The sequence below is a fragment of the Sceloporus undulatus genome, chromosome 2 (assembly GCF_019175285.1).
Source record: "Sceloporus undulatus isolate JIND9_A2432 ecotype Alabama chromosome 2, SceUnd_v1.1, whole genome shotgun sequence".
Lineage (NCBI taxonomy): Eukaryota > Metazoa > Chordata > Lepidosauria > Squamata > Phrynosomatidae > Sceloporus > Sceloporus undulatus.
In genome coordinates, this window is record NC_056523.1 from 11,498,330 (window position 1) to 11,515,816 (window position 17,487).

The 17,487-nt window shown below is 42.3% G+C and overlaps 2 protein-coding genes across 4 annotated transcripts in view; both read right to left on the reverse strand.

Moving 5' to 3' along the window:
* LOC121921837 (zinc finger protein 397-like) overlaps positions 1–17,099 on the reverse strand; it is a 23,391-nt gene extending 6,292 nt beyond the window's left edge. Inside the window, exons 1-5 of one of the 3 annotated variants that reach the window (XM_042450444.1) lie at positions 16,927–17,099; positions 14,217–15,210; positions 10,028–10,154; positions 6,553–7,758; positions 1,875–1,918 (exon numbers count right to left, since the gene is read on the reverse strand). In XM_042450444.1, coding sequence (XP_042306378.1) covers positions 6,554–7,758; positions 10,028–10,154; positions 14,217–15,041 — 2,157 coding nt within the window. In that variant the 5' untranslated portion in view covers positions 15,042–15,210; positions 16,927–17,099 and the 3' untranslated portion in view covers positions 1,875–1,918; position 6,553. Of the gene's footprint in view, positions 1–1,874; positions 1,919–5,227; positions 7,759–10,027; positions 10,155–14,216; positions 15,211–16,926 lie in introns of those variants that run through there. The other 2 variants (XM_042450443.1, XM_042450445.1) reach the window with 2 other exon arrangements.
* LOC121921817 overlaps positions 1–17,487 on the reverse strand; it is a 194,093-nt gene that overhangs the window by 102,241 nt on the left and 74,365 nt on the right. The window lies entirely within an intron of this gene.

The window sequence follows — 17,487 nt, forward strand, 5'->3', positions numbered from 1 at the left end:
AAAGCGATTTCAAACTGCATTAATTATGCAGTCAGACAAAACCAGGTGGTCTCCTGGGCATCCCTCAATCATGGCATTAAAAAAAACCCTGAATTATATTTTGTCCCCATCCCTCAGTTCAATGTAAAATAATAAATAATATATATATAATAATTATAAGAATAAAATAAATTTTATTTGCTGGATTTTCAGGTTACCAGTTTAAAGACAAGCTAAAACATTGGTTACAAACTTTTTAAAAAAAACTATACTACTAATATTAAAACATAAAAAAAGCATCGTTTAAAACAGTAAAGATCATTAACTTAAAACAGAACGCCACATCCATGAATATTGATGGAAAACAATTCCAGCATTTGTGAGGGATGGAAAGACAATCCAACAGTTTGAGGAGAAATGGAAAGAAGTATCAAAATTATGGAGAAGGGATGTCGTCTCTTCAACTCTACAATTCTATTATTATTATTATTATTATTATTATTGTTTCTGCTCATTTTCAAGGCTGGATGTTTATCTTATTTTTAAATTTTGCCCAAATTCCTCCTTAGGGGTGTGGAAGGCAATTAAAGTACAGTTGGCCCTCCACATTTGTGACTTTGACTTTTGTGCGAATTTGATTATTTGCAGATTTGATTACTATGTTCTCTCTAGGAATCTCTAGGTCCTTCAGCACAAGTCTACCAGAAGTTGACCATAGAGTTGTGCTGGAGAACCTCCTAGAAGTTCCTTGAGAAAACACTTCTCTAGGCATTTGTAGGTCCTCCAGCATGATTCTATGGTCAATTTCTGGCAGATGTTGACCATAGAGTTGCACTGGAGGACCTGGAGATTCCTAGAGAGGTGTTCTCTTAGGTAAAAAGAAAAGTGTTTTTTTTTTTAAATTTCCACTTTTTCTACATACACAGGAGTCCTTCATTCCTAACCCCAGAGAATATGGAGGGTCCACTGTATTTTGTGGTCCAGGAGGGGACATTCCCTAACAAAAAGTGATCTGGAAGTCAACTTCTGGATCGCTTTATTTTGGTTAAAAAAGACAATACGCATAAATCAAAAAAGGATGAAAAGTCAAAGCAAAGAAAATGGCAACTAGATTAGTAGCAATTATAGCCTTTAATTTTAATATAATGACATTGCCTGGTTTTAGCCTCCAAAAGCTGACAAACATATACAAATGCCTTTAATTGTTAAACTAAAAATCCTCTGAGCCTAAAACACCCCAATAATCTCAAAGAAATAATGCCAATTGGGAATCCATCCTCCACAAGAACACTGAGTCTGGAATCTTATGGGTGACATATGCTTACATAACCTTAGCACTAGTTTTGATGGATGAATTTCAGGTTGTTCAACATGACGACGTGGACAAATTTGGTGGAGGATTGAAGCCAGTCACTTCTCTGTTAGATCCATGTGCACATTGGTTAATTAAAGCTGACGGAGGAGGACTGATCAGTTGGGTGGTGGAGGTTGTAAATGTTTATTTGAAAGAGGGCTTATGTTCCAACACTTGCTAAAAGGAGCAATTGTAAGACCTTTGCTGGAAAAAAATTCACTGGCTTCCACCTCCGTAGATAACTAATCTTTCAGTCTCTAATCTCTCCTTTCTAAATAAGGTCCTAGAGTGAGTGGTGACAACACAATTTGAGGCTTCCCTGGATAAAATGGATAAGAATCAGAGTTGGAGGAGACGCCAAAAGCCATCCAGTCCAACCCTGTTATGCAGAAACACACAATCAAAGCACCCTCAACAGATAGCCATCTAGCTTGTGTTTAAAAACTTCCAAAGAAGAAGACTCCACCACTCTTCGAGGGAACATATTCCACTGTTGGACAGCTCTTACTGTCAGGAAGTTATTCCTAATGTTTAGCTGGTACCTCTTTTCCTGTAGTTTGCATCCATTGCTCCATGTCCTGTTCTCTGAAACAGCAGAAAAAAGCTTGCTTTTGCCTCAGTATGACATCCATTCAAATATTTAAACATGCCTATCATGTCACCTCTTATGTCACGTGGGGAAGCATTAGCCCAGTAGAACCATACAAGCAGAGTGTTACACTACATTTGTTGGATGTAGAATCTCAGTCACAATCTATCAATTGTCACTACTCATGGTGAGCAGGATCATCATTGACAGTATGCTTCTCAATACTGGTTGCAAGCTTGAAATGCAAGTGTGAGAGTGTATAAAGGCAGGACATGTGGGTTCCCCAGAGGCACCTGGTTAGCTACAGTGTAAACAGACTACACGGGCCCTCCACATTCACTGGGGTCAGGGACACAGGAGCACTGTGAATGTGGAAAAACTGAATTTAAAAAAACATAACTTTTTTTACCTGAGAGAACACCTCTCTGGGATCTCTAAGTCATCGAATGCAAAGCTGATCATAGAATTGTGCTGGAGGACCTATAAACGCACAGAGAAGTGTTTTCTCTAGGAATTTCTAGGTCCTCCAGGGTGAGTGTATGGTCAACTTCTGGCAGAGTTGCACTGGAGGACTTAGAATGTATTAATCAAATCCATGTATAATCAAATCTACAAATAATCGAAGCCTTAAATGTGGATGGCTGACTGTACTGGACCAGATCAAGGACTACAACTCCCAGAATCCCTCATCACTGACTAACCTGACTGAGAAATTCTGGGAGGTTTAGTCTGAATATTGTTGCTTTTGTAAACTCCAGCTGGGCTGGAAATCATACAGCCTCCACCAGATATGATAGACTGTGACTTCTATGTGACCCAACCTGCAAAGCCATTGGTGTAGAATGCTGGGGGTTGTAGTCCAACAACAACTGGAGGGCCACAAGACTTCCACACTTGATAGGGTCCTGTGATCTTATGTTCCTTTTAACACCCTCCAGTGCCACTGCTCTTGATCTAGCTTTTCAAAAATAGCTTTCCCCCTTTATATTTTTTGAATTCGCCTACAAAAAGAACACCAAAAAGCAAAGCAATGATAAAATCCACTCTTTTACCAAAAGACGTAACCATTAATTAGCAACTATGCAGCCGAGTTGTTTATAAGTCTAATTTATTCATCTTCAACTCTACATTTTTCTTATTTTATATCACCACCACAATGGGCAGAACGGATGCATTTTTTAAAAAAAGTTGGATGATGAGAACGTATGTACAGAAAGTAGAAAAGAAGGCTGTGATGAAAAGGTTAGGGGGAGGATATATTTATGTATATATAAACACAAGGTGTGGCAAGAAGGAAAGTAGTAGTAAGAACAGAGAAAAAGAAATCCAATTGGCAGAACTGGTACACCAGCAAATTATCCATATGCTAATTCCGCTCCATTTGCTAGAAGGCAAGCAGGCACCAATTCTGTTTCATGACAGCATCTTTTGTATGTCCACACTCTTCAGTCTTTGCAGACCTAGCTTTTGCCTTTTAAGTCCAGCCTGCATGAAGACTGTTCCCAAAATCTTCCTTTCAAGCATATGCCTAAGGTTTTTCTTGTCCGCTCCTAAACACCCACCCACGTTTCTTTTCTTAAAGAGAAGCTGCCTTCACCTAGTCAGACAATTTGTCCATTCAGCCCCGTATTCTCTATTCTTTACTATGATCAGCACTTGCTCTCCAGGGTCCAATTTATCCTATTGGCCTGTGATATCTAGTTCTTTTTCAAGCACAGAGATGCTGCAGATTAGACTTACCATATATACTCGACTATAAGTTGACCTCATGTATAAATTGAGGGCACATTTTGGGGCTGGAATTATGGATTTTGATATGACCCATGAATAAGGGTAAAATTTAGGGGCATACAGCAAAGCATCTAAAGGATGAAGCATAGCAAAATAATGTCAAAGAACGTACAAATTCCAGCAGACATAGTGCTCACTCTTAAGGCTGGATGGATGAGAGAGTAGAGGGGTCAGTGCTTTTCAGGACAGATTATACTCTTGCCTTTCACCAGGGGATGGTTCCTTCTTTTGAATAAGAGTTAAGATATAGTACAGTACTTACATTGACCTGTGGATAAGGCGACACAGTTTTTTTGAGTCAATTTTTTGACCTAAATTTTTAGACACATACAGTGGCTGTTGGCACTCTCACAACTCAGCTAGTCCATGGAAGCCCTTTGTGTGGAAATTTGGTGCATTTCCCCCTCCCCTCGCCTGTGGGGCAGAACGTAACCCTACTTGTGTGTTCCTATTCATGCAGTTAACATATAACTGAGGCTGCATACACACTGCAGAAATAATCCACTTTGACACCACTTTAACTGCCCTGGCTCCATGCTAGGGGATTCTGGGAATTATAGTTTTGTGAGATATTGAGCCTTCTCTGTCAGAGTGCTCTGGTGCCACAGCAAACTACAACTGCCATGATTTTATAGCATTGAGCTATGGCAGATAAAGCGGTGTCAAACTGCATTAATTCTGCTGTGCAGATGCAGCCCCAGGAAGGTGAGGAGGACTTGTTGATTTTGTCAAAGCCATCTTTGCACAAAAGAGGGGGAAAGTTGCCAAGGGTATGGGGAGTATATATAAAGAGTAACTGGCACTCTGTGAACTAGAACCCAACCAGATCAGGTTTACTCCACAATTGTGATATTCCACCCCAAAATGGGGGGCAGGGATTAACATGATAGTGAGACCAGGGGCATGGTTTGCTTCTTCCCTTCATACAATATAGACACCCAAATAGGACTTTTGGAGTTCAGGAGAAAGGGAGGGGGAAATACAAGATCAGTTTTATACAGAAATATAGTCACATAGATATGAAATTGTATTACAAGTCATAGCAAAAAGGGATCACACAGAATCAAGAGCATTTTATAGGAACAAACACATTCTCCACAACCACATCCAGCCCAGGCCAGCTCTAGGCCATTGATCTATAAAAGTATTCACACTGTTTCAAAAGGTTTTCATTCAAGAATGTGCAGCTTGGCTGCCTTTACCCCAACAGTGACTTTGCCTGAGACTCTAGGTCAGGGGTAGGCAACCTGCAGCCCGCAGGCCGGATGCAGCCCGGCAAGGCCTTGGGACCGGCCCCAGCCCGGTCCTGCCACCGATTGCCACCGGAGCGTTTGGCCTCTCGCGTGAGAGCGTGGGGCCTTTGGCCTATCAGGAGGAGGCGGGCAAGTGGTGGGCAAGGGGGGCAATTGTCTATAGAAGCCTCCGAAACATGTATTTATATTAACATTTTTTTAAAAAATCAGCAAATTTTTTTTGCGTGTCCTCTTTTTTTATAAAAAAAGTGTCCTCCATTTGAAAAAATTGTCCTACATTTGTCCCGGTTTATTTGTTTATTTAATCTTTAAAAAATATTTAATTATTTATTTTTTTGGCTTCGGCCCCCCAGTTGTCTGAGGGACAGCAACCCGGCCCCCCGCTCAAAAATGTTGCATACCCCTGCTCTAGGTTAACAAAAAATGCTATTGTCTCTTGAAAATCTCTTTTCCTTGCCTTTGGGGTGTAATGCCCATCAGGATTTTAGGAAAAAGACACTCTGACTCGGTTTTTCCCAATCATGGCTCCACAGATGTTGAACTACAACTCCCAGCATTCCCCAGCCAACACACACAAAGACCAGGAGTGATGGGACTTGTAGTACAACAGTATTAGGAGCTAGGTTTTGCAGTCTGGCAATTGAGAGAAGTGAGGGGGGGACTTTTATGCTTTTTATTTGGAGTGAGTTGAAACTGGGATGCACCTTGGAGGTCTCAAGGCTTTGCCAATGTTACTTCCCCCCTCCAAACTACAACTCCCAGTACAACCACTGTGAGAGCTGCAATAAAAAAGTAACTTTTCCCACCTCTGGATCAGATGCACTAGTAGACAGGAACTGCGAGCAAAAGAACCAGAGAATTAAAGAACAAAAATAAAGTGGGGGAAAACGAAAAAGCCAGAGAATGTATATATGAACCACAAGGAAAAAAGAGACCAAAAATTGTACTGTATTGTACTGTTTCCCAGAAAAGATGTACCTGAATCTACGAATAGTCCCGGCTGGAGTAGACCCACTGAGTCAATGGCCTTTAAATAAGTCTTGATTCACCATTCAATAACTGACTCAATAGGTCTCCTCTAGCTGATAGTAGGAAGATTCAAGCAATGATGAGATGAATGCATGAAAAATAATTCAGTTTGACACTAACTGGCATGACTCAGTGCTAAGAAATTCTGGGAATTACAGTTTGTTGTGGCATCAGAACTCTCTAACAAATGTCTCACAAAGCTAAAAATCCCAGAATCCCATAGCATTGAGCCATGGCATTTAAAGTGGGGTCAAACTGGATTATTTTTGTAGTGTGGATGCAGCCTAATAGGTAAGGTTTTATTGGTGAGAAAGTGTGATACAGCAGTGAGTACAATAAGAACATGGTGCCTGCCAGATGTGGCATCCTTGCTCCCATTAGCCCCCAGCTACCACACTGAAAGATGATAGGAGTTGTAACTGAAAATCACCATCTGAAGAACCCATCCTTTCTTGCTCCTAGACTAGTGTGCTGGAATCAGACCAAGATTCAGTCCCATGTGAACCATGAAGTCCCCTCAAGTGACTTTGGACCTATTGCTTTCTCTCTTAGCCTACCTCACACAATTGTTGTGATGATATAAGATGGGGGGACATATCCTCCCTTGAGTTCTGCAGATGGAAGCTCTCCCCCTGCTCCTAGCATTCCTGTCGCTTCTTTCCTCGGCCCGTGGATTTTCTGATGGCTAACAAGGTGGGTCCTCCGATTGAATCTCTTCCCACACTCGGGACACCCATAGGGTCTCTCTCCAGTGTGGATTCTCTGGTGGCTAATAAGGTTTGTACTGCGGTTGAACTTCTTCCCACAGTCTGTGCATTCGAACGGCTTTTCCCCAGTGTGAATCTTCTGGTGCATCTTAAGGCCCGACCGACGGCAAAAGCTTTCCCCGCAATCCGAGCATGTATACAATTCCCGTGCCGTGTGGATACTCCTATGCCTAACAAGGTGTTTGTTTCGACTGAAGCATTCCCCACAGTCCAGGCATTTAAATGTCTTCTCCCCGTTGTGGTTTTTCTGGTGTCTAATGTAAGTCGATCTGTCGCAAAAGCTTTTATTGCAGAGCAAACACTTGTATGGTTTTTCCCCTGTGTGACTTCTCTGGTGCGTGATGAGGTGGTGGCTTTGGCTAAAGCTTTTCCCACATTCAGTGCACTTATATGGTTTATCCCCAGTATGAAGCCGCTCATGCCGGACCAGACTTGATTTGTCACAGAACTGTTTGCTGCACGAGGAGCAGGTGTAGGGTTTCTCCCCCGTGTGCATCCTCTGATGTGAAATAAGGTTGGAGCTTCGGCTGAAACCCTTCCCACAGTCTGTACATTTAAACGGCTTCACTCCCGCATGGATCTTGCTATGGCTGTTGAGGTGCGAGCTCCGCCGGAAGTGTTTACCACAGTCCGAACATTCATATGGTTTTTCTCTACCATGGATTCTTATGTGCATGATGAAGCCAGCTCTGGAGATAAAGTTTTTCCCGCAGTCAGAGCATTCGTAGAGTTCCTCCCCAGTCTGGCTTCTCTGAAGCTTATTGAGGCTGTGGAACAGCCTGTCACTTGGTCGCTTTCCTTTGGATATTGCAGGCTGGACTGTTGTTTCGCTGAGGGCCTCCACTTCAGAGGTGATGGATTCATTCTTAAGGATCTCTGTGTCTTGTTCCTGTGGTTTCCTGGGCTCGGCTTGATTTGAAATGGTTTCTTCCAAGTCTGGAGGATCTTCCCTTTCCTGCAGCATCTCCTCATTTTCGTTCCCACTTTCAACAGCTGCTGAAATATGGACAAAAGGATTACTATCATTACCCTCATTTTCTGATCTTCAGGCCACATGCCATTCCTTATATCCAGAAGAGCACCATCCATGCACTAAGGAAGGAAATATCAGAAGGTTTGAGGGATCTGCTGCTTTGAGCGTGGAAAGGTGTCATATAAATGATATGAATAAATACATTGAGGAAGTGGGGGGACACCCTTGAAACAGAACAATAAAACCCATGCAGATTCTGTGTGACCACAGAATGTTGACTGACTAGAGATTAGATGGGCAAAAAGGGGAAAAGGGTGGAAATGAAATGGCACAGAATAGAATGGTACCAGCGTGATGTAGTGGCTTGAGTGTTTGACTTTGACTCTGGAGACCAGTATTAGAATCTGAGTTTGGCCATGTAAAAGCCTACTAGGTGACCTTGGACAAGTCACACTCTCTCAGCCTCAGAGGATGGCAATGGTAAACCTCCTCTGAACAAATCCTACTAAGAAAATCCCATGGTAGGGTCGCCTTAAGGTTGCCGTAAGTTGGAAATGACTTGACAGCACACAACAACACAAAGAATGGGTTGGCTTGAAATTCTGAAAGCCTGCGATATCCCACACTACAACATTCTGTTGAAAGTACTTTATATTCATGTAATCATAGCAATATATCTTTCAATAAGATCATAAGGAAGTAGTCTCATGCCAGGTCCCCCAATTTGTCCATTTTGCCAATATTATTGAATCTGATTGCCACTGGCTTTTTTTGAACTACAGCTCCCAGAATCCTAGAACTAGCCTTGTTGGCTGGGAGATTCTGAGAACAATAGTTGAAAAGGGTAAGTTTTATAAAATCTGTCCCAGCTATCTGGAAGAGTTATTTCCCACTGTTTATATTATCAACCACATTTTTATCCTAGTTGTTATCCAGACAACCAGAGATGGGATAGCCCCTGCCCACAGGTTCACAATCTAATATGTCTGACACTAAGGACATTATCATACCAGCCTGCTGTCCTGCCACAATCCTGCTAGCTTAATCATAGTATCTTAGTGCTCATTCCCACTGGCAGAATAACATGGGTTGTGATTCAGATCCACTCCGTGTTTGTAACTGATTTTCAAAAGATCCCTCATTCTCACTATAAAAGTTGATCTTTTTTTGCCACTTGAATCAGTTTTCTTTTTTTCATCCCCATTTGCGCTGCTTTAAGCCAGGGATGGGTGAAGCTGGCAATGGAGCACAAGCCGGCGGGGGGAGAGAGCCAAGGCCGAGGACAGCGAGCAGGCACCCAGGAAGCCAAGCGTGTCATCCCTGCCAGCCCTAAAAAAGGGACACCTGCCAGCCCTACAAAGCAGCAAGTTAACTGGACCTCAAATAAGGGACATCTCTTATCATAAAAGATACCTGACACCACCAGGCAGGAATCAAACCTGGAACCTCCAACGTGCAAACCATACAAACTCTGGTGATTGAGTGATGGTCCCTTCCCAAGCAAGTAAAGACACAAGTAACAGAAAGGTTGAAAAGGAAACCACAAGCAGCCCCTGGACCTCACTTTTGCAGGCCCTTTGAAGTCTCCTGGCACTTGCCCCAAAGCCTCCCCTGAGTCTCCTGGTTTTATTTTTAATTCCAGTGCTGTTGTTGTGTGCCTTCAAATTAAATCGTTTCCGACTTATGGAGACCCTAAGGCGAAACTGTCATGGGGTTTTCTTGGCAAGATTTGTTCAGAGGAGGTTTGCCATTGCCTTCCCCTAAGGCTGAGAGTGTGTGACTTGCCCAAGGTTAGCCAGTCACCCACAGTTAAATAGGCCCCTCAAATAGGTCAGCTCAAATAAGTCAACTTCCCTCTCTTTCATCCCCAAAATGACAGCAAGAAGTGATGTGTTGTCATTTCTGGCCACCATTTTGGAAGAAAAACTTAGGGAGACAATATATATTTTGGAAAACTAGGGGTGGGGAATGGCCTCTCGAAAAATCGGGCCCTAGTCCCCTGTGCCATTGCTTATCCCCACAGTTAAAAATAAAAAGAGTGCACAGGTTTGGCTGACAGCCAGGGTGGTGTAGTGGTTTAAGTGTTGGACTATGACTCTGGAGACTAGGGTTCAATTCTCCAATTGGCTGTAAAACCGACAAGGTGACCTTGGACAAGTCATACACTCTCAGCCTCAGGCAAATGCAATGGCAAACCTCCTCTGAACACATCTTCCCAAGAAACAGGGTTGCCGTAAGTCAGAAACAACTTGAAAGCACACAACAACAGGTTCAGCTACAATCAATCCATACCTACGAGGCTGGCATCCTCTTCCTGCTCTTGCTTGACTTCCCTGTAGAGCTGCTGGAGGTTCACATTCAGTGAAGCATCTTCTTTGGCTGAAAAATCCAAAGTCTCCTCCTGCATCATCCCTGGCATCTGTAACAAGGGAGAACATTTTATTTATTTGTCTGTTTCTTTGTTACGTTTCTATCACAACTGTAAGGACCAGTAAGTACAGTGAGTCCTCGGTATCCGCTGCCGCTTGGTTCCAGGACCCCCCATGGATACTATAATCCATGGATGCTCAAGTCCCATTAAATACAGTGGCATAGTAAAATGGTGTCCCTTATATAAAATGGCAAAATTAGGGCTAGATTTTTGGAATTTATGTATATTTATAAGTATCTTCAGGCCGTGGATTCTTGGACCCGTGGATAAAAATTCCATTGATATGGATGGCTGACTGTAATGTACAGTATTTTAAAGGGCATTTTAGGCTGTTTCAAGAGACCTTCTGACAAAAAATTTTCAGGTTTGATGTCAGGTTATTATCAGTTTTGATGCCATGTTCTTATCAATTTTTAGCCCCCCCCCAGTACTTTAACAACACAAACAACAAACCAACGATAGAACAAACTACTTTTTAAACTATAAGTGAGAATCATGTGACTCTCTGGATATTGTCAGATTGCATCTCCTAGCAGCCCCAGCCAAGATAGCTTATAGTGCCTTCCCTGGAGGCTGAGAACATGTGACTTGTCCAAGGTTTTTTTAAAATTAATTCGTGACCTGCTATTTTTTATTATTTAATGTTAATATGTATTAATGTGTATTATGTTACATTATTTTATAGAATGTACACCATAGGCAGGCTTATTTTATTTTATTTTATTCTGTTTTTAACTGATTGTATGTACAGCACTGGTTAAATTTACAGTGCTCTATAAATAAAGCATAATAATAATAATAATAATAATAATAATAATAATAATAATAATATAAGGAGTTAATGTCCAAACTTTGATTTACATTCAGCCTTCCCTCCAATTGACCAGGGAGATCCAGTTTCTAGGCTATGGGGCCTGTAGATCTGATTCAATCTGACCTACCTCCCAGGGCTGTTGTGGGGATAGGATGGGATGGTGACCCATGTACAACACCTTGAGCTCATTGAAGGAAAGGCAGGTTATAAAATGCAACTAATTACCCACTGATTTTTCTCTCTCCATTTTTTCATATCATTAACAGACAGTATGGTATAGTGGTTGGTGCACTGGACTAGGTAATTCATTAGGGTTCAAATACCAGCTTGGCCATGCAAACCGACTGGGTGAACATGGGTAAGTCACACTCTCTCAGCCTCAGAGGATGGCAGTGGCAAACCCTCTCTGAAGAAACTGGCCAAGAAAGACCCATTATAGGGTCACCTTAGGGTCGCCATAAGTCGGAAATGACTTGCAGGCACACAACAACAAGAACTACAGACGAATGCTACTCAACACCTCCAGGGCAGCAATTCACAAAGAATGAGTCTCCAAGTGTTTTTTACTTCAACTCCCAGAAGCCCCAGCCAGTTTCATCAATGACCAGGAATTCTGGGAACTGAAACCCAAAAATGCTTGGAATATCAAAGTTTGAGAAACACTGCCCTAGAGGTTGTGGAAGTTCATTTCTCCATTTTTTCCATTCTGGGCGGGCCATTTTAAGGTGAAGAGAGGCTTTTTTCAAATTATCCAGAATGAAGTTATCGAAAACTTAACTTCTGACTCACTTTCTGGCAGGAAAAATGGCCTAAAATGGTCCACAGGAGTGCAAACTTGTGGAGGAACACTTGCTAGAGAGTGTTTAGGGGCTTTGGGTGCTCCAGCTGATATGCCAGCAGTGCCGCTTCCTAGAATTGGAAGACCTAAAGATGGTTGCATATGCGTTGGTATCCTCAAGGCTGAACTTCTGCAATGTGCTTTACAGTGGGTTATGTTTGCACCAATTTTAGAAATTTTAATTATAGTAGGTCCTTGGTATCTGCTGGAGTTTGGTTCCAGGACCAAATGGATACCAACATCCATGGATACTCACATTCCATTAAATTACATAGTAAAACGGTGCGTTTGTGCGTGTGTTGTCTGTCTTCAAGTTGTTTCCGACTTACGGAGGCCCTAAGGCGAAGCTATCACGGGGTTTTCTTGGCAAGATTTGTTCAGAGGTTTGCCATTGCCTTCCCCTGAAACTGAGAGTATGTGACTTGCCCAAGGTCACCCAGAGGGATTCATGGCTGAACAGGGAATCATAGAGTCTCTAGAGTTGTAGTCCAACACTTAAGCCACTACGCCATGCTAATGGTATCCTTTATATCAAATGGCAAAATCAAGGCTTACTTTTTGAAATTTATATATTTTGAAAAATATTTTCATGCCATAGATGGTTGAATGAGTGGATTAAAGAAATCTGTAGATATGGAAGGCCGACTGTAGTTCAAAACAGCGCAGCCAGATTGATCGGTGGTACATCTAGGAGTAATCATATCATACCAATATTTAAATCACTCCTCTGGCTGCCAGTTAGCTTCTGGCCAAAGTACTGTACAAAGTGTTGGTTTTTACATTAAAAGTCCCACAGCGTTTGGGTCTATGTTATCTACAGGATTGCCTCCTCCTCTATGATCTGTCCTGGACACTGAGGTCCTCTGGGTGACATTTACGTCAAGTGGCCAGAACTAGACTGACAACTGAATCCCATTTGGGGGGAAAAGCAGGATATAAATCCCTTAAATAAAATTTTTAAAAAGAAAGAAAGAAACTGTCACTCAGCGGACATTTTCATCTGCCACCCCTAGACTGTGGAATGACCTGCCGGGAGAGATTCGACAACTAAACATGCTATCTGAAAACAGCATTAAAGAACTATTTCTATTGGCAGGCCTGCCTAGTTGTTAAGTATGAATTTTAAGTTGGTATATTTTAAATTTTATATTGGATGATTTTAATGTGTTCTGTGTTTTATACCTTTTCACTTAAAGTTTTTAAATAGTTATAGGTGTTTTACCCTGCCTTAAGCCTCGGAGAGAGGCAGGGAAGAAGTACTGTCAGCCCTTCATATCCACAGATTTTTTTATCCACAAATTTAACCAGCAACGGCTTGAAAAATATTTTAAAAGGTACACATTCCAGAAAGCAAACTCTGATTTTGCCACTTGATATAAGAGACACCATTTCACTACGACACTATATTTAATGGGACTTGAGCACCTATGGATTTTAGTATCCACGGAGGTCCTGGAACCAAATCCCAGTGGATACCAAGGGCCCACTCTAAATAATAATACAATGGTCCCCCCACATTCACTGGGATTAGGAGTGAAGGACCCTTATGAATGTGGGAAAACTGCAAATAAAATAACAACACTATTATTTTTACCTGAGAGAACATCTCTCTAGGAATCACTAGATCCTCCAGTGCAACACTGTGTTAAACATCTGCTAGAAGTTGATCACAGACTCATGCTGGAGGATCTACAAATGCCTAGAGAAGTGTTTTCTCTAGGAACTTCTAGGTTCTTCAGCGCAATTCTATGCTCAACTTCTGGCAGAGTTGTGCTGGAGGACTAAGAGATTCCTAGGACATTATTACACAGGGGATGGGATGTTATTGTCCCATCCTGTCCCGTCCCTATCATGTGATAGCAGGAAGGAATTTCACAAAAAATTGTACTTATCAGGATATTGTCCTGTCCAGAAAGTGCGATTGAATGTGACTGCATAAAAGGCTTGAAATCATGCTGATCCTGTGAATGTCCCATGAATGAAGTGGAATTGTCCCCTCATTTCCCCTAATTTTGTATTATCGGAAGATCCTGGTAATACAGTTCCACCTCATTGACAGGACACTGATGAGATCAGCGCAATGTTGTGAGATAGTCTTTTGCGCAATCACATTAAATTGCGCTTTCTAGACAGGATAAAGATGCCCATCCCCATGTGATAAAGTCCTTAGAGATAATATATTAATCAAAACCGCAAATAATCAAATCCACAAAAGTCAAAGCTGCAAATATGGAGAGTCAACTGTAACAACAACAACAACAACAACAACAACAACAACATTGTTCTGGGGCAAAAAAAAATCAGAAACAATTTAAGCTTGTGGAGCACATTTTCCCCCATCCCTGGCTTAAGTCTCTCTCAAATGTGGGGCTAGTGGCCGCCCAAAATAGAGACTCACCTGCGGCTGTGGCTGATCTTGGCTCTCCTCCTGGCGCTGCCTCCGGAGAAAATGCTCAGCGAGAGCCACTGCATGAAAACAGCTCTCCGAATCTCGTTCCTTGATCCAGTTCAGCATCTCTTGGGGCAGGATGGTCAAGAACTGCTCAAGGATCACCAGCTCCATGATCTCCTCTTTGGTGTGTGCCTCCGGCATCAGCCACTGATGGCAAAATTTCCGGAGCTGGCAGTAAGCCTCCCAGGGACCCTCAGCTTCTTTGTAGTCAAACTGGCGGAAACGCTGGCGCTGGTGTTCTGAACTGAGGGGATCGACGATGGCGTCTCTTCTTGGTTGCTCCTCTTCATCCCTTCCACTTGCATAGTTTAGGTTTTGGGTTTCCCTGGTTGTTCTATTACTGAGTCTTGGCCTCAGCCTGGCTATGGTTTCATTTCTAGCCCAGTGGCTGGTGGCCACCACTCCTTCAAAACATGGTTGAGAAGTCTTAGCATCATCCCTCAGCCTATTCTGTGGCAACCATGGACCACTCTGTTCAGGTGTCGGGGACAGCGATGCATGCAGGAGCTCTGGCCATTGCACCTCCCACTGCTGCGACAGGGGCCCCTGGGCCAATAATTCCTGTTTAATGCATTGCTTTGGGGCTGCTGTTAGTCTTTGAGGAGCCACATCTGCAGGGATGGTAGCCAGGCAGTCTTCCCCAGCGCTCTCCTGTTCTCTCACTGATTCCAGTTCTTGGACTTCCATTTTGATTTGAGGCCTTCCATCCGGCTCAATGATGACACTGCGAAGACCCAAAGTTGAGAATTTGGTTCCTTTCTCAGTAGCCATTTTTTCTTCTCAGCCTAACTCAGCTCTTTCCCTCCATCGCTTTTCTGTGCAGACGTAGTAACTCTACATATGATAGAGGAAAGCTCCTGGTTTTTGTTCTGGCCATCATGGCAAGACAACAGAGAGGTGCCACAGCATTTTCTCCATGATGTGATGTACCTCCAGGAACCTGGACAAAATCAAAGCTTGTTTAGACACTGATGGCCCTGGCCTTATGGTTGTTTCCTTGAAGAAAATATACATAAATAACCATTAACATCACAGGGAGAGCAGATGCAGCTCCCGACCACATCCATCCCACATTGTCCTTGTTTTTGTGTGCCTTCAAGTCACTTCCAACTTATGGCGACCCTAAGGCAACCCTATCATGGGGTTTTCTTGGCAAGTTTCTTCAGAGAGGGTTTGCCATTGCCTTCCCTTGAGGCTGGGAGGATGTGACTTGTCCAAGGCCACCCAATGGGTTTCAGTACATTTAGGCTGTGCTTATGATACTGCAGTTTTTGAATCTGTATACAGTACTTTGAAATATATATATATATATATATATATATATATATATATATATATATGGTGTGTGTGTATGGGTGTATTGAGAGCCAGCATTCTGTAGTGGTTTCAGCTCTGGAGGCCAAGGTTCAAATCCCAGCTCAACCCTGGAAATCCACTAGATGACCCTGGGCAAGTCACACTCTCTCAGCTTTCAGAGGATAGCAATGGCAAAACCCTTCTGAACAAATTTGCCAAACAAAGAAACAAACAAACCTATGATAGGTTTGCCTTAAGAGTCACCATAAGTCAGAAATGACTTGAATGCCATTCTCTTCTCCTTGTGTCTTATCTTTTTAAATTGCAAGCCCGAGGGTAGGGAATTGACACATTAACAATCTGTAATCTGAGAGCCTTTGTAGCTGAATACGGGTATCAGTACTCTAAATAAATAAATAAAATATAAAATATAACTGAACTGAATCCAACCGCAATAGTTGTAGCATAAACAATTAGCAAAACTCAAAGAATACAACGTATTATATATACATACATATATACCGTATACTCGACTATAAATCGACCTCATGTATAAGTCGAGGGCAAATTTGGGGGCTGAAATTATGGATTTTGATATGACCCATGGATAGGTTGAGGGTAAAATTTAGGAGCATATAGCAAAGGATCTAAAGGATGAAGCAAAGCAAAATAATGTCAAAGAACTTACAAAATCCCAGGAGACATATCTCTTTGTGCTTACTCTTAAGGCTGGATGGATGAGAGAGTAGAGGGGATTGTGGTTTTCAGGACAGATTATACTCTTGCCTTTCACAAGGGGATAGTTTTTTCTTTTAAATAATAATTAAGATACACTACTTACATTGACCCGTGGATAGGTTGACTCAGGTTTTTTTTGGGTCAATTTTTTGACCTAAATTTCTAGACTTATACATGAGTATATACTACACACATACACCTATATATACATATACATGGATATATATATAAACCTTTATTCCTCGCCTTTATTCTTTATACTGTATGCCTTTTGTGTTGCCATTGTTTTGCCTTATGGTATGTTAACTGTAATGAAGGTCTCTTGTTGTTGCTTTATGCCTTTACATACCTTACCTTTATACTTTTAATTTTGCAACTTCTTTATGCCACAGCTATTGCTATTGCATTCAGCTCCAAGGTGAGCAAGAGCAAACCCATTTGAATTCTGGTCTGAGATAGCAAGGGAAAGGGATTAAGGGGACAAAGGGGGAAAATAAATAAGGAACATTCCCCTCTCCAAAAAATATCTGCTTTTGACATTTACCCCAAAAGCCCAGGCCAGGCCTCCCCTAGTTTTTCTCCCAATGGCAAGGAAAGCTCCAGTCTCCAGAGGCACACTTACTTGCAAGGGATTGCTTGTTCTGGGCACTTATTGCAGAGGCAGCAGCACACTTGGGGGTGCCAAATGTGTTTCAAAGGAGACACAACCCAAACCAGCTGGGCAATCTGCAGAAGAGATGGCAAGGGAGGTGCACTCCAACAGAGAGCAAGATCCCTCCTTCTTTTCCCTTGCCATCCCTCTCTCTTCTTCCTCTCTAGCAAATGGAGATCTGTGGACTTAACCCTAAGAGGGCTAAGCCTGGGCTGTCTTCCATCCATGCATGGACTGTGGTTGCTGTGCTTGTTGTTGCTGTTATTATTGCAGGGTGACCAGGTGACTTCCTTTACCAGGGCATGCCCTGCATTTCAAGCTTCTGTCCTAATATGGGGCTCCAGGCGGCTTGCAATAATTTAAAAAAGGAGACAGATCAAACATTAATGGTCATTGTGTGCCTTCAAGTTATTTCTGATTTACAATTTTCTTGGCAAGTTTCTTCAGAGGGGTTTTGCCATTACCATCCTCTGAGGTTGAGACAGTGTGACTTTGTACTGTAGCCATTTCATTTGTTTATTGATTGGATTT